The sequence below is a fragment of the Paramormyrops kingsleyae genome, chromosome 5, assembly GCF_048594095.1.
Source record: "Paramormyrops kingsleyae isolate MSU_618 chromosome 5, PKINGS_0.4, whole genome shotgun sequence".
NCBI classification, from domain to species: Eukaryota; Metazoa; Chordata; class Actinopteri; order Osteoglossiformes; family Mormyridae; genus Paramormyrops; species Paramormyrops kingsleyae.
This window is the reverse complement of record NC_132801.1, coordinates 21617181-21644907: the sequence shown is the minus strand read 5'-3', so window position 1 is coordinate 21644907 and position 27727 is coordinate 21617181. Positions and strand designations below refer to the sequence as shown.

At 40.9% G+C, this 27727-nt stretch overlaps 1 protein-coding gene across 1 annotated transcript in view; it reads left to right on the top strand.

Moving 5' to 3' along the window:
- LOC111832878 (protein FAM171A2-like) overlaps positions 1-27727 on the top strand; it is a 43127-nt gene that overhangs the window by 5156 nt on the left and 10244 nt on the right. Inside the window, exons 2-5 of the mRNA XM_023790616.2 lie at positions 14334-14561; positions 19019-19111; positions 23263-23421; positions 24651-24830. Of these exons, the coding sequence (XP_023646384.1) occupies positions 14334-14561; positions 19019-19111; positions 23263-23421; positions 24651-24830 (660 nt within the window). The remainder of the gene's footprint in view (positions 1-14333; positions 14562-19018; positions 19112-23262; positions 23422-24650; positions 24831-27727) is intronic.

The window sequence follows — 27727 nt, the reverse complement described above, 5'->3', positions numbered from 1 at the left end:
GAAAAGTTCACAAAAAGTTTGCTCACAACAATCAGATCACAAGCAAGGTACGTGATGGGCAGAGAACTGTGATGCGTCGGGGAAAAATTTGCAATACAGCAGGGGCGCGATAGCTGAGCCGCGATATAGCGGGGATCACTGTATTTGTCTTGCAGTAACCGATCTGCTTCTGGCTAGCTAATTAAGGTTCATGCTGCAAGCACAAAAAACATAACTAGAAAAAGAAAGTCATTTTCTCTCAATGACCAATATAGACTCATCACAGCTTATGATAAACCGCCACAAACGAGCCAAAGAGATGCAGCAGCAAAACCACAATAAGTGCTTTGAGACAATGTATCATTGTTTAAATGTGCTATATAAATAAAATTGAATTTAATATTTATGTACAGTACTGTATTATAACATTTGAATTGTACACAGTTCAGTAATTTAAATTGTAGAGTACTGTAATTTGAAATGAATTTGAAACAGCTGTTCTGTATTTTGAAATCTTCAATAAAATTAAGTAAATAGTGACGCTGTCGGTTTTATTACCTTATATTCATGTAATAAAAATACAAATGTCAATTAGATAGTAATCTTGCCTGAGACATAAAGAAGAAGAAAAACATCGGTTTTAATGATCATCCACTTATAGTGATCAATTTTACCCAGGCAGACGTGATCACTATAAGTGGATTCCACTGTGTTTGTTGGTATACCAACATTTTTCGATATGTTCTACTGACTTCAGAAATGTAAATAATAATAATAAAGAATGCTGTGTTTATTTACTGACTGTATGAATGTATAAATTGGAGTCATGGTCTCTTGGCATATTTACTGCTTGGACATTAAGAATGATTTTAATGACCTACTTCTGCATATCCTGTCCATTTTAACCACAGTGGACATACCAGGGCCTTCCATTAAGCTAAAAAAGTGGATTTTCAATTCCAAAGAATGTTGGCTCAATATTTTTAGAGATTTCCATGAAAGAACACTGGAATCTTCGGTATTTTTATAGTTTGAGCACAACTAGGGGGCACCTCATTCTGTAGTGATTTGTTAAAGTAAATTGGTGGGTTAGCAAGTTTTATTCCCATTAAAAATTGCCTTGAATGTGTGTTTTTTTTTTTAAGATCTGAGAATTGTGTTTTCAGAAAAAAATGTGAGTATTTCTGGCTATGAGACAGCCATAACACGCTTTAGTCATATGTGAGTGCAGCGAGGTCATAATTTGCAATGTTAAGGACCATATAATAACAGTAAATGACCAAAAGAGTACGGCTGTGAGGAAGATAACAGAGCACTTCCTCTGCTAATGGAAAGCTCGTAAATACAACTGAGGAAAATGTCAGAAAAGACTGGATATATTTGAGAAAGAAGCTCTCCGAAATGTCAGACATTGGTAGCTGGCAGCTGAAAGTCCACATTAGTCCTTTCAACCAGACATTGTCATATCTAGGAATGCTAACAACGAAACAACTTTTTGAAAGCAATGTAACTGGAATAATGGGTGACTGTTCCGAGATAATTTCCAGGAAATTGACAATTTCGGTATGATTTTGGTGCCTATGTAGCAAGAAATAAACTTTGATAAATTGATATATTTACACAAGGTGTGACAGTTTCTGATCTTGACATTTATCTTTCTTCACAATAGTAGTAGATTTTTTATTTTTTTTAAATGTATCCCTTAATAGCTCTGTTACTGGAGTTTAAATGTTCAGCCCACATTTGCTTTGGGTTTCCCTCTGCAGTCTAAAAACATGCAGTTAGGTGAGTTTGTGTCTCTAAGTTGTCCTTAGTGGGCAGTTCTGTAAGTGTATGCTGCCATTGTTTTATGTTTTGTTTTATGCTCAATGCTTTCTGGGATAGTCCTTTGCTGGATGAGTGGATATAGAAAGATGAATATGGATGGATGGATGGATGTTCATTATTATAGAATAACACAAAAATTGTAATGTCCATATATTTTAAATAAATGTTCAATATTTCATGAGCACAGCTTTAAAAGTCCTCCACCTTATGTCATTTGTGTGGTTTATTTAGATGTGCATAGTTTCATTAGATCATGGGAAATGATCATTTTATTTTTAGTGCCTGCTAGAATAAATGTACATGCTTCAATGTTCCAAAAATATCTCATACTGTACATCTCTATTCACTCTGTCTATAACTCTGTCTGAAGCACTAATAGAGCTTTAAGCCCCACTCCCTGATGGGCCCAGTGTGTTCTGATTGGTCAGCTTGCCTGATTGGTTAGCTTGTCCTACACTTTCCATCCCTGTCTTGCAGTCTGCAGACAGATCCTTGCACGTAGGCAGCCAGTAAGGATTGTGTTACGAGATGACCTCACTATGTCACAGAAATAAGGGCTGGAATTCCAACGAGACATTTTAAGCAGATTTAGAGAAGACTGGTTTCTGTTGGTGAGTTACTCCCTTTGCCATGTACTTTGGGCCTTAAGACTTTGCAGACCGTTTACATGCACATAAACACACTATATAACACACTAAAGGAAAGGGAAAAACAGGAAATGCATAATATGGCCCCTTTAAATGGTTTTCAGGAAGTATTTCAATGTAATGTAAACACTCATGACTGGTAAGGGCTGGACATAGAAGCTTTATCTTAAAATAAGGCTTTTAACTATACCTCACACAGGTGGTTCATTTAGTCTGTGATTTATCAATCTATATGCTTTTCATTGTTATTTATCGCTTTCCCAAAAATGGAAGGCTAGAAAGTTGTGATGACTACATAGTCATATTATTTATGGTAGGCTTTGCTGTAGTTTGGATTAGTCACTACAAAAAGATGAGTAAATGGACTCTGCCAAAGCTACAAAGTTCATTCCAAGGCCAAACGTCTCGCTCCCCTCATCACCTGACAACCACACCACCGTACAGGCCCAGTGAGAATTGGCAGGCTGCCTAAGAACATAATTCCCCAGCTGTTTTACTGGAGGATTTGGCCTGTTCACACCAGACAGTGAGGAGCAGGATGGCTTTAACAGAGCTGCCCACTGCAGGTGCGAGTTTGGCCACACAGTAGCTGTAAAGTAAACCTCCACAAATTTATAACTTCAGCCACAACCAGTTAACATGGCCAGGTCACACAGTGGTGGTAAATTTCTGTTCAGACAGGCAATTGAGAAGCTTAAGATGACTTTAAGATGAAAGTTAATCCATCGCACCGTTTTTCCACAAACACCAGCTTGGTTTTTCAGAGAGCCCAGGAACAGAATAGCGATACACCATTTCTTCTCTTCAGCTACCACACAGATGCATACACACACCACAGGTTTTTACCACTTTTCAATTCATTTCATAAACTGCAGATTTTTTTTTGTTATTCTTGTTAAGCATTGGAAGGTTCACTATAAATGAAAATACAAGTCAAATAAAACAAGTTTCCTTTATAACATGGATAGAGTATGTAACTGCATGTCTGACATCCTATTAACTGGGTGTGTGGTGATGACATAGTCAAATTCTAGGCTGTCCTTTAACTTTAAATGCACTAGATAGCTGTTTCATCCCATGAAACAGAGCAGTATTTAATGTCCCTTGTACAAAGAATGCATTGAATTTTCTCTGCTATTATAATTGCTAGAGGAGGTTACTTTGATGAATTAAAGTTATGACATTTTCTTGCTAATAAAGGTACTAAAATGGTGAAAATGCTCTAAATTAATTTGTTAGCAAAGAATATTGAGCGTATTCTTAGTAAATGTGACGTAAGTAAGATGCAGATGTAGAAAATCTCAGTGTGCAAAACCTTTTGACCATTAGTGTAGGTGAAAGCAAGCTTGGTGGTCAGATGGCATGCAGCACCCCAGGAGCTGGGGATTAAGGGCCTCGCTCAAGGGCCCAGCAGGCATCTGATTATTGTACCGAGGCTGGGGCTCAAAATGGTGACCTTCCGGTCACAGGTGCAGAGGCTTAGCTGACTGAGCCGCACGCTGCACCTCGCGAAAGCCACAGGGCATAAGACAGAGGACCCCAAAATGGGTTTCCACTTCCAGTGAAAGAACACCCAGTACTCATTTCTGAGAGGCCAGGTCACCTAACCTCATGCTTCTGGACCATGGAAGGAAAGCCAGACAAATATTGGGGGAACCTGCAGACTCCACACCCAGAAGCAGGGGCAAAATTCAGAGTCTCAATGCTGGAGGTATGAGACAACTACAGTATGTTACATGCTGCTGAAAATGCATTCATAGTCAATCATTTATTCGTGGATCCTGGTTTGAACTTACCGGCATATGATTTCATTTTGCCGTGAGGCCTTCCCTTGATAAGGTTTCCATGGTTACAGTGATTCCTGTATCTCATTAGCTATAGCCACCTGAAATCAGCTGTATGATATCGACAGTGGGAGACCCATGTTTTTACTAATGGATCCACTTTTTGCATGATGCTCATCAAGTTAAAAAAGTGCACTATTTTCCAGTTTCCATGTTATTTTCACATCTATTGTGTAAACCAGGGTTTCTCAACCCGGTCCTCGGGGACCACCAGACGGTCCATGTTTTTGCTCTCTCCCAATTCCCTGCCAATTGGGAGAGAGCAAAAACGTGGACCGTCTGGTGGTCCCCGAGGACTGGGTTGAGAAACCTTGGTGTAAACCACTGTCTGCAGCTTTTTGAATCATATAAGTAACACCCACAGTCATTGAATATGCTGGATTGTCTATTTATTAAGTGATGTGTATTAGGCACTGTCTAGGCAGTACTAGTTTGATCTGCTGGACAACAGAATGAAATATTACGATGGACACGGCTTTCATTATGAAGCAACTTCAGGTTGAGTTGAGCAGCTGGTATGACTCATTGAATCATGTTACCCTGGCGATTTTCCCAGGTTTATTGTTTTTTTTTTTTTGTGTGGCCCAGTGGGTTACAGTGCCTGTGATCAGAAGGTTGCTGGTTCAAATACTGTGGCAGGCAGATTGATGTCATTGTTGGTCCCTTCAGCGAGACCCTTGACCTCTGATTGCTCCAGCAGGAAGAAAATATATACGTTACTTTGCATAAAAGCTGAAGTGCCTGCTTGTGGGGAGGCATTAAAGCAATCCTGTACCTCCCAAATATGCAGATTAAACACACATGATACATGATATCAGTAACAAGACAAGGCAACATGGCTACCACTAATGGCCACAGATTGAATGCATTACTAACAAAGCCCTCTGTCTCTTTAAATGAATCCTTTGTATGTAATGTATTTTCAGAACTATATACAATACTGTAGCAAAAGAAAATAGTTTAAAATGTTTAAATTGGTGTAAACTTATGTTTTATTTTTGTCTGTCGAGGTGTGAGCTTTTATATTTTATTTTAAAACACCTCCTCAAGTTAACCCAGTGCAGTTTCCAGTGATCCATTAGCCATGCTCACGGCTAATCAATACCTCATGGAATTCATTAACTAGTTAAGTTAATTAATTAAGTCAGCTGGGTTTTGGGTAAGCAAAGCAGTGTTCTTCTATCCATCCAACAAGATATCAGTAACTTTTTGGAGAACAGGGACCTGTATCACAAAACTGGATTTCTTACTTAGCTAATTTGTCAGATTTATGGTATTCTGGGCTAAATATAAGGGAACAATGAAAGTCCATTTAAATGGGGGGACCTTAAATCTGACAAGTTAACCCACTAAGCAAGAAATCCAGCTTAGTGATACCGGCCCCAGAAGAAGGATTTTAAGTTTTTTTTTTGTAAATGTTCTAATGAATTTTATTATATAATAAAATACATTTAAATTTTTCTTATATTAAAATTAATAATAAGCCTTTAATACATTTAATTATCATAATATTGTCGTGCTGAGCGGGGACAGAACGGAGACAAAGGCGCAGACGTCAGGGTATCGGGGAATACAGGGTTTAATTACAGGTAAAGCAGGCAAAACACAGACGGACAATACAATGACCGGACCGGGGAAACAAACTGAAACGAGGACTAAATACAGAGGACTAATGACAATAACCAGAAACATAGGTGTAATTTTTGGGGCCTGGAACCAATTAATTGGTTTTCCATTATTTCTTATTGGGAAAATTCGATCCGGAGTTCTGAACTGATTAAATTCGAATTCTGAGGTACCACTGTATTTATGGTACAGATAAATAGCTTGAAATATAATTTTCTTTGATGGCCAAAAGCATTTGCTTAGTTCTGTGTATATATATAAATGATTTCACTGAGAATATTTCAACTTTCATTTTAATATGTATGGAGAATTTTATACTTTCAAGAATAGATTTTTTATTTGTCTCCTTGTCTTAAGCAATACTGTAATCTGAAAAATCCATAGACGCCAAGAGGTAATGCAGGTGTGAATGCAGAGAGAGAGGAACATAGGTTTTTCCACATATTCTCAAAGAACCACCTGGTCTTCCTCCTCACAAAGCAACGACTTGTCATATAAACCTTGAGACAGGGGCGGGTCACTGGGGACCCCTGGCATAGAGACAGCAGATGTGTGGATAAACATCCTGACGAGTGTCTTGCTCCCTCAGGGCATAATTTCTTAATCCAGGCCCTTGCCACTGTCATTCTAATGCTGTTTTTTGTCTTAATATATTAAACATGATCTTAATTGTTGAATGAATTAAATTAATTCATCTCGCATTCCAACAAACACATAGACGACTCAATATAGTTGTGTTTAATAAACATTATCTGTAAAGATGTAAAAACAGTGAATTGAGCAATAGCCTACTGAGTTAATTATTTATTGTGTATTACTTATTTATTATTGCAATAGAGAGATGGAGAATGCCGCTTCTTTGAAAAAGATTTATGACCTAAAGGTCAAAAGGTTATGGGTCAAAAGTTCACTGGGGGGGGTGGGCGTGGTTGGGGTGGAGCCAGGTGACGCAACAACTAGTGACGTTGTTAATAATTTCCATATGTTGGGAGAGGGGGTTTTATTATTGATTTATGTATTATTATTTATTTATTTTTATTATTTTAAAATTATTTTTTAATTTTTATTATTATTATTTAATTATTTATTTTATTTTGACTAGTTTGGAGAGTGAAATGAAATTTCAGCAGTGAATTGTGTGCTGATGAGTGTGATTTGTCGGAATAGCCCCGTGCTATGAGGGTGATGGCTGACGGTGCCGAGTACGGAGCTGAGCGGCTAGGTTACCTGATGGAGTGTGAGCGTACGCTGGGTCTGCCTGTGGTGCGGTACTGTGGGAAGGTCCCGGTCGGTCCGGAGCGTGTAAATGTTGCGGATAAGGACTTTGGAGATTCTGCAAAGGACTCGGAGATTGTGAGAGCGATGTTGGAGCTTATCCCTGTGTTGCGTGAGTCTGAAAGAAACTGTGTGAAAATTAGAAAGTTGGAGCTAAGAATGAGAGGAGGAGGAGGGTCTGACGCTATCCTCCAATAAACGCTTAGCAGCAGCAGTTTGACCTTGTGTCTGTGTCTGTGAGGGGAGGGTGAGTGGGTAGTGTTTGACCCCCCTGCAGCAGCAGCAGTTTGCCTGCGTGTGTGCGTGTGAAAGTGGTAGGGAGTGAGGGTGTCCCTTTTTTTTTTTTTTCTTGTTTGAAGTTTGGATTTTTCTGATACAGCCGTTATTTACATCCCCGTAGGTCACCCCCGGGTCAAACTGTAATTGGGCCACACATCAAATTGGACATTTTGTCTTACAGTATATAACATGGTTTTTTTTTGTTTGAAGTTTTGGTTTTTCTGATACGGCCGTTATTTACATCCCGGTACTGTAGGTCATCCCGGGTCGAGCGTATCGCATTGTAGCATCAATGACCAGAGAGACTTTATTAACCTATGAAGTGTACAGTTTGAAGTGTACACTTCAAAGTACACTTCAAAGACCTTCCCACAGTACCGCACCACAGGCAGACCCAGCGTACGCTCACACTCCATCAGGTAACCTCCGCGCTCAGCTACGCGCTCAGCTCCGCGCTCGGCTCCGTCAGCCATCACCCTCATAGCACGGGGCTATTCCGACAAATCACACTCATCAGCAATTCACTGCTGAAACTTAATTTCACTCTCCAAACTAGTAAAAATAAAATAAATAATTAAATGATAATAAAAATAAAAAAAATATTTAAAAAAAAATAATAAAAATAAATAAATAATAATACATAAATAAATAATAAAACCCCCTCTCCCAACATATGGAAATTATTAACAACGTCACTAGTCACCTGGCTCCATCCCAACCATGCCCCAACCCCCCCCCCCCCCCCCCCCCAGTTAACTTTTGACCCGTAACCTTTTGACCTTTAGGTCATAAATCTTTTTGAAAGAAGCGGCATTCTCCATCTCTCTCTTGCAATTAATAATTAATTGCAAATATGCAGAGAACTATATGTTCGCATTCACTTGTCCTATAGTGCACTTGTGTATCAAAGGACAATTGGCAAACAAGTTACAGAAACACTACCTCATACCTGCAGTGGAAACCTCAAAAGTAACTAAGCTACATTGAATAACAATATAATGATATTGTTCCAGGGGTTCATGATGGTAAAGACCAGAATGGGTGAAATATATGTTTGAGGAGCATCATGCAATGCGGTAATTTATATTCCTACAGCACCATTATAGGTAGGGCCATAACTGTTATTATCGTTATACAATAATGACCCTTACTCATGTGGCTACACCCCGAATGTTACAAACATTCATGTAATGATGGTCAAGCATCCATCTTCCATCCAGCACAGTGCTGTGGTGAGCCTGTGATGAGTTTGAGGGCAAGAGAGAGCGTGAACATGATGCCAGACTACTGCAGGGCAAACAGTTGGTCAGTCAAAATCAAATATAATCATGCACTGAACTGATGGCAGCATAGGTAAAGCATTACTCATTCTTTAGAAGCTACCTGGGTCTACCAGATTCCAGCAGTCCACTGCTGTTTGATAGCACTTTGGGAAAGGACATCCTTCCGCTCACATTGGCACTGTGCAATCTATAACCAGTCCTTGTTTAAAAACAAAGAACTTTCCAAATTGTTTCACATTATCATCTTGTCTTTGTTTTCTCAGGGATGTAGGTGCAAAGTGTTTGCTGTTCATGACAGTAACCGGATAAACAGTTTGTAGGTGTGTTTATTTGAGAGTCTTACAATCTCAAACATGGTGTTTCCTTGCATAGTTTGGAGACTTTGTCATTGGCTTCCATTTCAGTTATCTGATGGCCACTTCTGGCTCCGACAATGCAGATTTCCTTGGAAATTTCCCTTGGCTGAGCTAACACAGGAATTCCTCTTTTTCTCAGGAAACCTTCCCGTTGACTTTACGCCCTTCATGTGGAGAAGCCCCATCTTTGCGTGTTTTTGTTAAAAACACTGGGAAAGTCTTTTACCTCTGTACCTTCATTTTATTTGAATGGACGAGTAAGTTAGATATCTGGCTGTTTGTATTGTGCTGATAGCTTAATGTAATGTAATTTATTGCTCTAGCTTAGGATGCAGATTCTCAATACACTTGCAGTTTTGAAATACAAGACAGTTTAACTTGGCCTGTGATTGTTCCATAAATTCCCAAAGGTGAAATGTAAGTCATTTATTGTGTTAATTTATAACCCTAATCCTTTCTCCGTTCCCATCAGACAAAATAAAATAAAATGTTTCTTTCCCCTTTCCCCATTCATGAAAATTATTTGGTAACATTTTTCTTAAGGCTGTGTTTTTAGTAATTTATAAACACATTTATAATACATGATAATGCATTCATAAAGCATTATAAACATGGCTATCAATTTTTATGAAAATGCATGACACGTTATAGCCATGTTTATTATTCATTATGTCTGCCTTGTTCAGCTCTCATCTATAATACACTAACTATGCATTAATAATGCAGTACAAAGCATCCTTAATGCTTATACTGACCATTATAATGCATCATGGAGGTATCTATAGTGCATTATAGATCACCTATCACCTATCAATGCTGCACCCATCGTAGCACAATGCACTACTCAGTACTCATGTGTTTGTGGCGATGCTGGAGTAAACAAACCTACTGAGCTGCCCATTGTATAAAAATATAGCATGTACAATTATGTATGGTACATATTACTTGATAATGATAATGAACAACCATTTTACTGGTTTGTGTATTTACTATACTGTTCTTGTATCGTTATTTAGACTATACCATATAGCCTAGGGGTGCAGTAGGCTATGTCATCTAGGTTTGTGTAAGTACACTCTACGATGTTATCACAGTGATGGATTTCTTAGCACTTATCCCTGTCATTATGCGACACATGACTGTATAGATTCTGGTAAGTGAATCTACACTCAATACATAATTTCTGCTTTATACCGGCTGCTGTGTAGTCATCATATCATTCCTGCTTTTACTATGTGTCAGTGTTATTTTAGGTTTTATGTGTTTTTGGTCTGATTTGATAGATTATTTGTTGCTTTATGTCTTTTTGGCTTATGAAGGTTAACAGGCAAGCTGTTCAGGCATTTGTGAAAGTTGTCTATATGTATCCATCCAACCATCCTTCATGTCCCTTATTCAGTACGAGGCTAAGTCTGCAGCCTGTGCTGAGAAACACAAGGTAAAAGGCAGGGAATGTCCTGGATGGGTAGCCAGTCCGTCACGGGACACAAAATAACTACCTATATGTAAAACATTGAGAATCGTTTCAAACATGATGCAAAAAGGAATCGGTGAGCAAAATGGCACAACATATCTTTGAATATCATTCTTATGTATAGATATGGATTTAGATATAGGTATTTTATTTAGGGAGATCAAACAAGTAACATGCGTTTCCAGCCACTTTAGACGTTCTGCATGTGCCAAAGAAGCAGGCTGCCCTTTATGGAATTAACTGAGCCGTGAAAGCACATTCACTTTGTTCTCGTTTAAAGGGACTGTCTCTCTTTCACTCACAAGGTATTTCTTACTTATTGATGCTAAGCATGTAAAAGTGCTGTTCTGCAACCTTAGACTGCTGTGGGAAGCAAGCTTTGCTTGTGTGCCAACCCTCAATTAGTTCTTTTGATGAGTTATTGATCTCTTGGGGTTTGCACTGCTCTGAAGCTTACAAACTTGTAACAGCGGCATAATTAAACCGATAGATTTTTGCATTTCAAGCTTTGGTTGACTTATCATTTGAAAAGAACTGATCTCATAAACACAAGTCTGTAATATCTAATTAGAATTTTTAATTTTCCGATAGCTTATCACAAGCTCTAAGGTGGAACATAGCTACTGACCATCATGGTCATGTGGGTCTTCACATTCATTATTCCCAGTAGTGTCATTTCCATTCCTTAGTTTGGACAGTAACTCTGGACCAGAGACCCATTTATGTCAGTCAGCCATACTGTAGGGTGCATGTTTATGTTTGCTATTTGCTCCTTCCTTTCCAAAACAATAATTTTCATTTGTTTACTTGCAACACTTTGTTTCCTTCAAATGCTCTAGAGTGAATCACCCAAATTTAGTTCAGTTCTGACTTTCCCGTGTCCCAAGACCCTGTAAGCCCCCGAGTCTTTTCCAAAGCCAGGTTACCTTGGTTAGTCATACCGCCCTGATATACTGACAGTTACCCCACACACACACTCTTACTCAGCTGCTCTCCTTGTATCGGTGGCCCAGGGCCAGCTGCAGAAGCAGACACAAGAGGTCCATCCTTAGAGCAGGTGAGGGGTGGAATGAAATCGATTTGGAGAAATTTATGTCTCTATTCTCCTTACACAAAGTGCCTTTGGTTTCTGGATTAATCACAGAGAGGAGGGGGAGGAAGAGGACATCCACCCTCCAAGCTGTAGGGGAGAAGGGGCAAGTCCTGATTTTGCCATATTCGATGTATCCGTGGGTCAACAAGGGAGGGGTTTATTAAGGGACATGCCGTAGATTCAAAACGTAGGAACATGCTTACCTGCAAAGACTGGACAGAGCAATGTAAGGGCACATCTTTGTCATGATGATGATAATAATAATAATTAATAATAAAAACTAGGCTTGAACTTGAACTAGGCGACTTTACAATCACATGCACAGAGGCTTAGCATGCTATGCCGCAGACACGCCTCAGCTGGAAGCCTTGAATTTGAAAATGAGAGTAAAATGGACCAATGAGGTGATGTCATACAATGAAGACTGTGATTGGTTAAATAAGTGAAACACAGGCCCCTCCCTTGTTGACCCAGGGAGGCGTTAAACTCTGCAAAATCACGATGTCAGGCAGAAGGGACTGAGCACAGGAAGGGATTGGCTGATGTCTCTGTTCTCATATGCCAAGCTTAAACTGTCTGTTCTGGTAGACCTAAAAGAGGACTGACCTCTGTGAAGGCCTCAGAACATCTGCTCTCACTCAGTTCATCAGCGTAAAAAATTACTTGATTAATTATGCTCAATGAAGCCCTAAATTTCCAGATCAGTCCTTGGTTCATTTTATATTATTTAGTTGTAGAGAACCACACGGGATGTCTGACTTTATATGCACTGCTTCATAGCTGTGTGAGGAGCAGCATGCAACAGCGTAACCATGGTACAGGCATTGTGGGCTCCAAATAAAAGCACACCCCCAGCATTTTTAAGGGTTATTTTCTACAGTTCTACCATGGACTTGGCAGGGCCTCACCGGTCATAGTCCAATGAAAATAGCTTTTAAAAAAAGTATTATTATTTATTATTTTTTAAAAGATATTTTTCAGTGAACTGTAATAAATGTCATTTCTGTTTGATTCCAGTCATTTTTATTTAATACACCCAATTGTGGGAGCTCAGCCGCAAACAGGGAGAGACGAGAGGTGCAGCAATGATGAACTCTCCCCCCCTCTGATTGTGTATCCGCTCAGTAACTGGCTGGAGCGCGGGCAGTAAGCGTGTGTCTGTTACTGTCTCTGAGTATTTCACCAATATAATATCTGTAGACCCTGTCATTACATGTCCATTCCATAGTTTAGGTAACTTATTTCACGTGTGGGTAAAAATATTTAGGCTTGCTGGTCTCGTCATAAAAGTGCAATGAAAAAGGAGCGGGGGGGAGGGGGGGGGTGCAGCTGTCACATCTGCCTCACTGAGGAGGATGTGAAGGGGACCCATTTGTCCTGAACGGCATTGGCCAATAAAAAAAAAATCACCTCCACTGACTGACCAAATTTAAAAACCTGCCAGATTACCATCACAGCACAGAGAGACTTGGGGGCAAAAATCTCCCATTTTTCTTAGTAAATAGAAATAAATCGGAAATAAAGGGAGCAGATCAATTAAGAGGGTTCATAAAAAGGAGACATATTTAACATTTTCTACTCTAAGTTGGGGTACAGATTGGTATTTTTTCAGTATTGGGGGGACATGACCCCCCCCGAAAAAAAAGAATACATGGTTACACCCATGCTGTGCAGTATATACACCCCTGTTTTACAAAATGTAGCAGTCAGTGTTCCATGAAAGTGTTATGGCTGCGTGGAAGGAGAGAAATCATCTGTGATGAGTGATTCTAGCACTGAGCTTGCATTGGTGACCTGTGTATGTTTAGGGCTATGAGAATGTATGTAAAGTCTCCACATATATGGCCTCAGGTGGATGTTTATTTCCTAAAAGGACTCAGTATATGATCTGATTAAACTTCTGTCCGCTATTAAGACCTTGAATGTCCAAATTAATGTCAGTAGTAGTGATTAGTATAAACCAACTCCTTAAAAGGTAGAAGCCCCATCGCTATGGAAATTGGAGAGAAACGATCATGTGAATGTGGGATGAGGGACCTCCAGGGATAATTTATTTTGCCGAAGTTGCTAAATGCTCTATCGGTCTGCAGCGAGATCTTCTTGCTCTTGATGGAAATAGGACAAGCACTGTTCTAAGGCCATGTTGTGTAGGTTAATTTGTCTTTGATAACTTGGTAACAATGCTATGATGCAGGGTGTTTAGAGGCATTGATTACTCGGTTGATTGACTACGTTGAACGTAAAATGTAAGGAATTTGAAATAGTGCATCATTTTTGCGATATACTTGTTTGATGGCTACATGTGCATGGAGGGGAGAAAACTACCTTTAGAGCTATTGGTAAAAAATGAGGAATTTATTACTAGTATAACTCAGCATGATGGCTGTGCTGGTGCTTAGGTTGAAAAGAAGCAGAATTTCCCTGTAATCATCACTCAACTGTGTTTTTGGCAGACAGGCAATGTAATGAATGCAACAGAAAAAAGAGAGGCTGCTGGGCTAAGAATTTGCAAAGCAGTCATGTGTGCATAGGTGAAATGGTGCCAAAATCACTCATTAAAAAATTACTATATGTGAAAACAAAATTTGAGTTTACAAAAGACTGTTCCATGTCATATTTGACTAATGACTTTCTTGTCTCCATTTTACAGAGGTACTGCTCAGAGTTCAAGTGTTTGACAACAGTGACCTTTCACCCCTGACGGACGCCACTGTAGAAATTTATGGGAACCAGTCTATCTTGGCATCAAGCAAGGCAGTCAGCGATGGGATAGTCGTGGTGAGGTTTCAGTACCACCCAGGAACATGGGTGATCGTCGCGGCATCCAAGACGGGTTACGTCACGAACTCTGCTCCCTGGCACGCCAACCGTATCCCCTGTGAGTAAAAAGTGCTGCTAATATATATATATATATATATATATATATATATATATATATATATATATATATATATATATATATATGTACATAGCAACTTACATGTGTGTCTGTATGCAGTGTGTGTGTATACATATATGTAACATATAATACAAGGATCTCTTTTAATAGATCAAGTGTGTGTGTGTGTGTGTGTGTGTGTGTGTGTGTGTGTGTGTGTGTGTGTGTATATATATGTATATATATATATATATGTATATATATATATATATATATATATATACGCACACACACACACACTGCATATATGTGTCTGTGTGTGACAAACCATTATAGCTAACAGAGATACTGTAATGTGACTTACAGTGATTGGTGATTAAATCCTGTAGAAAGCGACTGCCTGCCTACATCCACTGTCCACTAACATGTCATTTGTCAACTGTAACACAAGCACCAGTGCGGTCTGCCTGAATCCCACCGTGGCTATTTCATTTCCCACACAGGGAAAATCTCCATTGCGGTCTTGAGTTCGGAACTCCTCAGTAGTACCATTTGCTGACAGTTATCGTCAAGCTATAATTCGCCATCCTGCACCGTTGAGAAAGGCTGTTGGGGAAGCTACTGATCTCAGTGCCCAGTCTGACGCTCTGTGTGTCTTTGATTGGAGGTTCACCAACCTGTTAGACTGACCATATAGCTGTGGGGGCCTCGATCAAGCCCCCTAACCCCAAAAACTGATCCAGGTTTGGGACAAGTAGCTGACCCTGTACTCAAATATGTGAAAATATTTCTGTCATTGTAAAAATTGCAATAAAAAATATATAATGGATAATTGTATTATCCAGCTTTGCAGTAATATACAGGAAGTCATTAATCCACAATCTGTTTCCTGCAATCTAACTGAAGCTGTTCAGACTTCACATTCCATCGCATGAATGTCTGATAAACTGGTTTTGGGACATGATTTTAGCAGAATACAGAGAATGCTGCAGTGGTTAATCCAAATGTTCTAAGATTCAAGTCATTTAGGGGAACTTTTCAAAGGAAATTTTCTACCTTTGAATATGCACAAAAGTTGTTAAGTAAAGAAACTGATCTTTGTTAAAATATCTGCATCCATGTGAGGTGCCTGGGGTGATGGCGGCCTGTCTTCTATGTCACCAATCACTTCTGTCTATAAAACAGCTATAATTCATAATCATTGTGGGACATGGAAATTACAGCATCCAAAAGCAGCTCAGATTCAGTGCATTGAAAACATTTTTAGCTTATGGAAACTGAAAACTTGCAGAGCTTGCCATGGCGGTGAAAAAAATCTTATTTGTCTGACTGGAGATCTGATACATATGGAAAATTTTCAGACCCTTTCAAGTTGTCTACATTTTGTTATGTTTCAGAGTCATCTTAAAATGGATTTAGTTCATCTTGTTATAATCAATCTGCACACAGTATTCCACAATGACAAAGCAAAATCAGATTTTTGGAGTGTTTTGTTAAAATATTAAGAATAAACTGAAATGTCCATTTACACAAGTATTCAGACCCTTCCCTTAGTATGTGGTTAAAGCACCTTTTGGCAGCAATGGCAGCCTTAAATCTTTTTGGGAATGACGCTACAAGGTTGGCACACATTTCCTTTTGGACGTTTCTCCCATTCTTCTTGGCAGAATTGTTCAAACTGAACCAGGTTGAATGGGGAGTGTCAGTGCGCACAAAGAATCCATTTTAAGATGAGTCTGAAACATAAAACATGGACTACTTTGAAAGGGTCTGAATCCTTTGTGCCTGCACTGTAAAATCTCCCCATTCTGGCCCAGCTATTCCCTTTTTGTGCCTCAAAATTTTGTAAAATGAAAGTCCCCTGGTATGAGTTTAATCTTTGCTAAGAATCAAATGATAGCTGCTTCCATTGTCTCCATTTGTCTCACACATCAAAAATAGTGTCAATCGCAGCCATCATCTGAGCAGGCAAAACACGCAAATGGGAAGCTCTGCCTGCCATGCGTGGGATAGTCATCCACCCATCCATCTCCTAACCTTCTACTCTGATCAGAGTCACAGGGTATAGTTCACGCCTATAATTAGCTAATTTAAATATAGACTAATTTATTCAAAACAAATAATTTTTTCAATGACCAAAGAATGGAACTTTGAAGGTCATAGGTGCTTTCTATGGAGGTGGTTGATCACATCCAAGAACAAGCAGCACTCATCAATTTAAATGTCAATGAGATGTTATAAAGAAAGTTAAATCACAATATGTAAATGTGAGACTTGCTCCAGGCAGGAAGGTAAACAAAGCAACGTGACATGAGGTTAAGGGGAAGCAAGAGGGGTTTGTTTGGGGATAGGAGAGGAGATGGGTGTAACATAAGCATTGTGGAAACAACTGACAACAAAAGACAAAAAAGATCAACTTCATATAACGATTGGGAACAAGATAGGTGATCCATGTCAGAGCAGACATTAAAGGGACTGTCTGAAACAGTCTGAGGACTGTACAACCATCTTAAAGGATGAGCCAGGAATGAATCTAAAGATGCTGAATGCACAAATATTCTGATTAAACTGCAGGTCAGATCAAGAGGTTAATTAATATTGACATTGTGTAACTTGTAGACTATCCAGCACTTCCATGTTTTATTGCAGCACTTGATTTTTGGTACGACCTTTTATTTTCTTTCTAATTTTTCTCAAAATCCAGCCTCCCTCTGCCTCTTTCTCCTACATCAGACATGATGAATTACATAAATCCGCATCACAGCCAGGACATGGGCTTCCCCTGCTGATACCAATATTAACTGACATGACAACCTCCTCTTTATCCCAGACACTTCTGTCTGTGTGGAATAGACTGTCCTGATTTTTATAGGTGGAGCAACATGTCTCTTTTCTAAAATTAACACACTGTATCGTGGCACCAGGTGGGAATTATTGGAAAACACACCAATAAATTTCCCTCCTGTGCAGTGCTTGCGGTGAGGACATGCAAAAGGTGCACTTGTGCATCATGTTGTGACACCCCTAGGATTTGGGCTTTGGCCAATACTACAAAAAAAAACCACAAAGACAAGGCAGGGGAGCATGATGCGAGTGGCTGGACTCTTGTTATGAGCATCGTGGCTCTCTGAACATTGCAGAATGAATGATTGAATTTTGTACAAAAAAATCTTAAATATAAGAAATTATGTGTTTCATAAACACTTTCACATTAAATTCCCAAATCTTACATTTGCCAAATAGTAACAACGTACAGTGTGAGAAAATAGAAATGAACTGAATACAACACTGTAGCCTGTTTGCAAATTATTTGCAGATATTGCAAGTAGTGATAATGAAGCTCAAGTTATTTCATTTATTTAAAAAAATGATTAACACTATTTTATAACATGCATTTTATCTACCAGAGTTGTAGTTATTATAAAATTTCAGGATTTTTAGTTCAGTTATAGAAAGATTGTATTTGAAAAGCAAGCAACATCCAAGCTTCAGTCATTTTATGAAAATAAATAGTAAAAAATATATTCTTCTGCAACAGCAGTTTTGATTGTGGTGCTCCTTGTAGAATCCGTGTCCCACATGATTTTATATTATGTTCTGTTGAACCTGTTTGGAAGCTTCTCCTGCTATTTGTGAAAGCACCATTTTCCTGGCACCTCATAAGACTAGTAAACATGGGCTTTTCTATGCTGAAGGTATGTCCGGCTTGGTCTGGGACTGTATGGCCCTGCTTTACAGCAGATGGAAATGAGCTCTGAGCCTAAAGACACCCAGCTTTCTTCCTGCTGCCTCCCTGAAAAGACGCCAAAGCAGAGCACACAAGAGCTACCCTCCAGGATATGCTCAGGCAGGGCAAGCTGTCCTCGTGTGAGAAATCGCTCCTTGTCCCTTGTACACAATAAACAAAAAAGACCCTGTCTGATGATCTCATCCAGCTTTTGATGAAGGCTTCATGAATGAGGTCACTGAAGGATACTAATGTAGGCCTATGCACTGGATCCCACTAGTCCAGCTGAATTTGCCATAAATCTACAGGGATCCTTTTGTTTGTTTCTATCACATTACCGTATTCTCTCACCGCAAACAATGCTTGGAGGAGACTGTGCAAAGTGGCTCACGGAAATGTCTTGGACCTCTTCCTGACTTGTACCATCAGTAGCTATACAGAGACCGTCACTTCCTCAACCAAGGTTCAGGTTGCACAGTCACAGACTTCATTGTGTTAGATGAAGACTTCTTCAGAGATTGGGATACAAGATATTTTTGCATCTCACATAGCTCACTAGACCCTCTAGGCAGGTCTAATCGAAGAGGGGCTCTGTTATTACTGAGTCACTGTACTGTACCTTGGGAATATGGGGGATGGGTAATGTTATCTCTATGTATTCAAACCATCCCTGCTATAAATTTTGTAATGCCTGACTGCTGATGCCTGTTGGTGATACTGTCTCTTTCAGTGTATGCATCAGTGAGCCTCTACCTCCTTCCCCAGAGACCGGCTACCCTCATCCTTTATGATGATGTGGTTCAGGTTCTGTCAGGAACCCCAGGTGAGTGTCCATATGTCCGTCTCGGATCTTCTGAGCTTCAGTTCTGGTGAAAACATTATTCTTAAGCAATTTCTGTAATTCATGTCAACTTCTGGAGTCTTCCTGTTGGGAGAACCTCTATGTCCAACAGAAATTATTAGCTGTTATGCAGTTAACTATGCAGTTAACTAACTGCTGTCAGAAACCAGATTTATGTATGTGTGAAGGTCTTCTTTTCCGCAAATGGTGTAAAATTTCCGGAGCGATATCTTGAAATTGTTTGAGTCCATGGGGAAGACTTTACTAAATAGCAGCTGAAATTTGCAGTGAACGATGACAGTGTCCAGAAGCAAAGGGTATTTTTTTCTTCTTTCTTGTTGACCCACAATGACATGTTAAAAAAGAGCATCAACGGGGTCATAAATTTAAGCCTATATAAGGATTTGATCCAACCAGTCATCTTCCCACCATTTTACCGTCCCACCATTTTACCACAGAATTGGCATAACTAGGCCTGAGGACAGATTTGCCTTTTCTGCATGCTTCTTCAGCTAGGCCATGATATTCCAGGCCTCAATAATTTGTCTCCCTCCAACAGGCCACCCTTATCCAGTCCAACACATAACAGGGCAGTTTTATGTCTTGGCGAGCTCGCCCGAACACTGATTATGGCCGTTAATCTGGGCCGTAAATTATGGTGTCTTTCCATCTGTGGGAGGGCAGCTGAAGAGGGATCTTTACACACAGCATGCCCTATCTCCTGAAAGATCTGAGTGTTTGGGCCTGACGGTGCAGTGAGTGGGATGTCTGGTCCCGTTCAGTGCTGTTTAAGCACATCGTATTGACTTACATGAGCGTGCTCAAAGGGAACTCTGTTTAGTACACAAAACCAATTATTCCTTGTGACACTCAGCCAAAGTATTTTTGCTTGTTCACTGTTGTCCATCCATACCCCAGGCGCATCCATGTGACCCAGACCTATGGAAAAAAGCCTCATCGCCGCTTGAGTTTTGTTCTTAAAGTATGTCTGTCTTTTCCATAATACCTATACGAATACACATTGTGCTGCATGTGGGGAAAGCTCTCCTTGTCAGCGCTTCTCTACTGCAGGGAGACGCCAGGAATCTATGGAGGTATCAGCTGTAGGTGTCCGTGGTCTGTGGTGGTTATTTAAGGATAACTGGACATTGGTGGCTGCTAAAAGAAGCTGAAACTGATAGACCTTATGTTGTAGAAAATGTCTAAATAACTAGTTGTTGTTTTTGTACGTAATATTTATATGCAAAAATGTCTGTCAATCCATCAATCCCCCATGAAAACTTTCTCCAGGAAGGTGAAAGCTGTCAAAGCTCAGGCAGGAAGCCAATATGCCGCGAGGCGTCGCCCAATTACACCCCATGTGTGGGTTTGGAGATGTGTCCACTAACTACATGTTTTTACACTGCGAAAGGAAAAAACTGCACAAATATGGGTAGAACACACAAACTCCACACATTGAGGGCCTGGGGAGGGATGCAAGCCCCCAGCCCCCCAGCCCTGCAGGCGTGAGGTGGTCCTGCTGTCCAGGTCAGTGATATCCAACTGCGTAAAGCCTTGGACAATAATACAAACATAACAAGCATATCTGATGGGCAGCCTAAAATGACACCCCAGAAGTAGGAAAAGTCATTTTGTAGTGGAGCCCCATGGAATATGACAAGTTATTTTAAATTTAGGCTCATCTGTAATTACAGAACCTGATTCTTAAGGGATCAGGCCTTTCCTGTGAGCTGTAGCTGTTGCAGAAGGAGCTGAGATTTTAGGACTCCGTTGTGTGCTAAAGGCACTTTGCGTGCTCCGGCGTGGCCATGATGTGGGGGTCGCGTTACAGCGTCCCTAGAGGCTGCCGGTGCTTCCGTACAGCTTGCAGAAGAGGGAGAACGTCTGAGTGCAAAGGCAGGTGAGCACGCCCGTCGACGGAAACGGGCTGGCGAGAACAGCACAGTGTGTCGCTGTGGTTGCCGTGGCAATATGAGGGCACCTGTGAAGAGCTGGAAGGTAAACAGAGAGAGGACAGAGATGGTAGGGAGGGTACAATGAGCACCACAATCTCCCAGGCATACGGGACACATCCAATTTAAACATTTAAAAATATTTTAAGGTTTTAAGCTACATTTGTTGCAATATGCACATGTCTGAGAAGTGATTTTTAATGTCTTCACCACTGGATCCACTAGGCTCCTTCTCCAGTTCTAAAGCATGTAATTAGGGGAATTGGCTTCTGCAAGTTATGCTGTCTGGTTACCGTGGGGGGTCACATGTCCTCGGCGCTGAGGCGGCTTCCCTCCATGCTGATTAAGATCGTCTCGGATGCAGTACTCAAGGGTGGGGGACAGTGCCCGCAGGAACCCGGCCCGTCAAAGCTGGTCTCCGCAGAGCTTTATGTTTCATTGCTGCCCTGTCTTGTTTCATTGTGCAGGTTTTATGTGTATAGAGTGAGAGGAAGATGGAGACTGGAAGGCCCGACTTGCCAAGGCTCAGTTTTACAGCTTTAAAAGCTGCATGTGGTCACTTGTTATCTTCGCTTATGTCACACTGCAGCCTGATTCAATTATGCGAGATCACCAGTGTCCAGATGGGTTCAGCAAGCTTTTCTAAGCGATAAAGGGCACAGGAGAATTGGGGGAGGGTTCATAAGGATTAAAGAGGTTCCCTCTGGAATAGATTATTCCTTAGACACCCCCCCCCCTCACTCCGGGAGGGCTGTGTAAACTGCAGCAACTGAAGGGAAGCAGCAATTTGCAGTGAGTGTAGTCGAGCCACTTCAGGGAAGCCAGCATGCTGCAGATTTTCCAGATAGCCAGTGCTCGTGACTGACAGTTCTGCCACACTTGAACTTTGACCCTTGCAGCAGTGTCATTACCATTAGCATTGGGTGCAGATAGATCTGCTTTTATGGAAAGTCTGACGAGGAACGCTTTAAGGTCAAACAGTTGTCCTTTTCTTATCCCAAGCAATGCCCACACCCCGTGACATGATTCATATTGGATATTTTTAGGGGATTTGGCAAACAAAACTCTCTTTGTATCTGCTTACACCATGACGCAGGGTGTTTTTTGATCTATGATGAACCTCTCTAACTTGCAGCATTATCGACACAGTGTTTAATATAGGGAGCGACGACGGAGAAGATACTTTGGGTGTGGAAACTGTGACCTCGACTCCGTAATGAGCTGCTGTTAATCGATACTTCGTAATGATCCGCTTCACAGCAGAAACTTGAATGTGGTTCCTACGAGGTGATGTCATGTCCCAGCTCAGCTGAGCGCTGCTGATAGGCTTAACGAAGATCGGCCCAGATACGACCTAATCACGTTAATGCAGCAAGACAGGAATTTTTTAGGAAGCTGTCATTTCCAGAAGCACTTTAACCCAGGGGGTCACCACTGAAACAGGGCTTCAACTAACCTTGTTTAATACATTTTTAAACAGTTTTATATTTTATAGGATTGTCTTGTATTGAAAAATAAAATTATCTTTGTCACATGTTTTCAGGTGCGGATTGAAAAACTATTTAATCCAGAATGCAAAACCAGCCCCCCGCCTAACATTGTTTCTATCTTATCGTTGGATGCTAATTTTATCCATAATAGAACAGATCCAAGGTTTCTGGGTACATAGATGTGTTTAGTATCTTTTATCCATTTAGTGATGCTGGGGCTCCCAGATGTAAGCTGGGCATGTCTGGGATTATACTGCTCTGCAGAATTCTACTGCCCTGCCTCAGGTCACCTTTGTCTTATTGTTGTGAGACGATGTGAGAATTTAATTGGCTGTAATTCCTTCTTTTAGTTCTGTGGAGCTGGAAAATATTACTGGTTTCATAACTGCAGGAAATATTACTCAGTGAGCCATTTGTGATTTCACTGATGTTGGTTTGACAGGGCAACATGATGTAAAATTAGGACTAATATGTTTTTGCATCTCCGTTCTAAGTGAAGAGATGATTTCTGTGTTTGATGGGGGGAATGTCTTTGGGTGCCCTAACCACATTACTTACTTCTAGCTGTATCTGCGTTAGCTACATAAAATATTTCAGTGGCAGATATATAAAGCCCCTGAAATGCTCGCTGCATTGACTCCTTTATGTTTTGTAAAAATTCACCTTATTTGATGCCCCTACTTACCCGCAGGTGGCAGGAACCAGCCATGGATCCAGTTGCAGAGTAAGGCGGTCCACCTGCCTCCCGGCACCTCCTACACAGACGTGTGGGCGGTGCTGACTGCTGCCAGGAGCCAGTATGAGATCGGGGGTTTTCCATACATGCTGGGCCGTGAGACTAACCACACAGGTGACTGGACATGCAGGGAAGACTCAGAATCAGAACACTGTGGCGGGTTCTTGGATGGAGTTGCTGCCACATGGTTGGGACAAAAGCACTGACCTGCAGGTTTTAACCATTCATCCACTTTCCTCATTCAGTTCAGGGTTACAGGCGGCCCTGGAGCTTATACCATGTGACACAGGGAACAAGGCAGGGATGAAATACCAGGTCATTGCAGGGTACATACACACACCGACACACAGTCACATAATGCATCTATAAATGCAGTGTTATACAGGTAGAAATAAGACTAGAGGCTGTCACAGGAATGATTCCCTGTGCAGCAGCACCGGTAGGGTATGTGGGCACACCCTGGAACCTGGAACCTGGCATTTCAGTCTTGGTGTTTGGCCATAAAAATCGTGCAACAGCTTGCAAAGTGAGGTGAGTCAGTGCGAGTTATTCAGGGCTCGGCGGCATTGTTGGCCATCTGGGCACAAGCGGAGGAGGTCAGCCATGTCTAAAGTCTGATTTACATAGAAGAATTCTTGGTGACACTTTCTATGAAGCCCCCTTTTATAATGCATCACCCATGCAATCATAATGCATTCATAAAGCATTATAAACACAGCTATAACAATTTATAAAAAGGCATAACACATTATTGCCATGTTTATTATGCATTATGAATGTTCTGTGAAACTCAACTATAATGCACTATAAATAGCTTCATAATGCATTATAATGGTCAGTATTAGAATTAAGGATGCTTTGTATTGTATTATGAAGCTATTTATAGTGCATTATAGATGAGAGTTTCATAGAACATTCATACTGCATAATAAACATGACTATAATGTGTTATGCCTTTTTATACATGCTTATAGCCATATTTATAATACTTTATGAATGCATTATGAAGGTACATATGATGCATCATGCTGACTGCTTTAAGATAAGTGTCACTCAATTCTTTAATACCACAAAAGGAATATCCTTCCAACGTGGGATTCTGTGCTTTCTCCTCCCTTAGGTATATTTATATATTTACCTTATTTGCTTTGACCTGAGATGTATGTATACATGTATGTTTATGGGATGTCCAAGTGTGTTTGTGTATCCATGCAACTGTACACAGACATCACAGGCAGCATAGGTAGGAATGCACCCTATGTACAGACATGAGTATATTATGGATTATACAGACGCTGTAAAAGTGCTTTAGTGGTGATGGCGCCCTATGTGTTCGCACGCAGGGGGAAATAGCAGCTGGCTGGAGCTGACTGCGGTGGCAGCGGTCAGTGCCCACCTTTATGCCCGCAATGGGAGTGCCGTGCAGGTGTCGGAGCCCATCCATGTCTCCATCCCCCTGCCCTCTGACAGCCCAGTGAAGGTGGACACCAGCATCCCTGTCTGGCAGTTTGAAGCCGCCACAGGTAAGCAGTGCCCACTGGCAGTGCCCACTGTGCATCACAGGTAGTAACTGGAAAATGTGCTAAGCGGAAAGGCCACTGACTTGAGACTGACGTAAATCTCTTTTGAGACTGACTTGAATCTCTTTTGAGACTGACTTGAATCTCTTTTGAGACTGACTTGAATCTCTTTTACTTCGTAAGTCCTAAGACAGCTGTTGCCTAGAGATGAGCTTCAACAGTTGAATCTTTGAGTTGGCTACTTAGCCTGTACAAATGAAGGAAAACTTAAACTATGTAAGTCACTACAAATATTTTGAGTCTATTAGGCACCTACAATAGATACTTCAATTCATTACAGAATGGAGTATTTTACGCATTCTAACTTGAAAGGAATGCTTTATGAGGACAATGTTCCCTTGATATTGAATGAGGGGAAAGGTCCTGAAAGTTCACCGCAGCAGCTCAAAAGACCGCCCATGATTGTTCGGCATACATATTAAAATTATCAGAAGTAAATGAGAATCTTTACTGAGATTGACGTCACTCTTTGATTTGGACCGCCTGTGCAAACGGCCGAATGCCGTCGCCTTTGTGATGCATCCGCCATTGTCAGGGCTGTGATTGAATGATCACGGCCCTCCGTGAGCCTAGTGCATACACAGTCTCAGCAGTCCGGTTATGCAGTGGTGCAGTGGCACGCTGGCTCTGCTGAGAGAAGCTTTCCACTGAACATAAAGCAAACTTTAAGCCTTAACTCATTCTTCTTTACTATTGAAATTTTCACCCATGTATCATTTTGGAAGAATCCCTGGATTCAGTAATTGCAGATGTGGGGTACAATGTACACAGGATGTTATATAGTCAGAGTAATCCTACCTAGGTGTTTAGAGAATCAGCGATGTGCAGATATTTAGCGGTAAATACACAACTGCTATGCAATTGCTTAGCTTGTTGTGAGAAAATGCAGTAAATGGATAAAGGATGTAATAAACCTCTTAGACTGCTTGAGTCCATGAATCTGATTCCAATTACGTATATATAGAAAATCGCCCTTCAGGCTCTTTACTACTGTTGAATCTAGTGTGGAGTCTGCATGTGTTGTAATTACTGTGCACATCTGTATGGAAACGGCACGTGTGAAAGCTCACAGCCAGTTCTGCCGATGCATTTGTGATGCCGTTGAGCAAGCCTTTAGAATACATACTGGGACTATTTCCACTTCCAGAATGCTTCATTCAGGCCACTGTTGCCAAGGTAACAGGCAGGAATAGAAAGCAATGGAATGGGAAAAGCTATGAAAAGGAGAGAGAATAAGGGGGATTGGTAGAGCTGGTGATGGGTGGGTTGCCATTTTCTGCCAGGCGCTCTTTAGCCGCAGGTTTATTTTATAGATTTGTTGATGATGGTTTGCATTAGAGCGAAGCAGCATGGCATGGTGGTGCAGCGGTTAGCACTGTCGCCTCACACCTTTGGGACCAGGGTTCCGTGTGTGTGGTGTTTGCATGTTCTCCCTGTGTCATCGTGGGGTTTACTCTGGGTACTCAGGTTTCCCCCCACGGTCCAAAAATATGCTGAGGCTATTTGGAATCACCAAATTACCCATAGGTGTGGATGGTGTGTGAGTGTGCCCTGCGATGGGTTGGCACCACATCCTGGGTTGTTCCCCACATCCTGGGTTGTTCCCCGCCTTGCACCCATAGCTTCTAGGATAGGCTCCAGACTCCCTGCTACCCTTTATAGGACAAGTGGTTTCAGAAAATGTATGGATAGAGCAAATCATTGAAACTCACCTCTGTGATTTTACTGGCCCAGCGCTATATTAAAAAACCTGTTCCTAATTACATATGCATTCACATTTACTTTATATGGCAGTCGCTTTTGTCCAAAGCAACGTGCAATTAAGGCAAGTAGCACATTACAAACGTACATGCTGTCAAGCAGTTGACTAGGCATAAATGCAGCTAGGCTGAGCTTCCAGGGAAAGCCCAGGTACAAATGTAAGCAGGAATGGAGCAGGAGATACAGAATAACTTCTAACAAAGCAAGAACCTAATTCAGTGACCGGTACTGCAACATTAGTATACCTGATATGATGATGGATGGATGAATGAATGAAAGTTGCACTTATATAGCACTCAAAGCATTTTATAAAAGGAATGGGGAGCCGCTTCAGCCACCGCTGTGTTATGCCCACCTGGATGATGCGATGGTGTCCATGTTGTTGACTTTCTTGTATTTACGTTTATTTAGTTGGCAAGCACGTTCATCCAAAGCTGATATGGATAATCCATGTCAAGCATCCACCTTTGGTACTAGTGGTGCTAGGCTATGCTTCCGGTGACCGGTGTAGTATAGCCGAGGGTATATATGTATGATACATGTATGATACATGTATGATACATGTATGAAAAGCTGACTGAAATACCAACTGAGCTCTGGGCTTGAAATGATTCATAATGCGTCTATTTAAATTTGTCCGTCTCTGATGTGTTTTGTTGTACTGGTACAACACAACTCTTCCCCTTGGAAATAAAGCTGAAAAAATTCATAAACTGAATTTGTTAAAGCAAACCTATAAATTGCACATAGATAGGGGTTGTGTGTTTCTGCCCCTAGGATTTTTCAGAGACGGTGATAAAAAATCGGGGATTTTTCTCTTTTTTTCCTAAATGCAGTGTAGCTTTCAGCCTATATTTGATGGCTTATAAATATGCAAAGAGAAATTTAGGCCTTATGGGCAGAAGGGATGTGATCGAACTTTTTTTTTAATTTGCAGAGAGCCTTGAATTAGCCAATAGGGGGCAAACTTCACCAGCAAAATTTATTTCATAATGCATTTTAATATGGTGGCCCAGTGCTCAGCGCCATTAGCTCCTACCTTTAGGGTTGGTGGGTCACATTGCACTTACTCCTCTGCG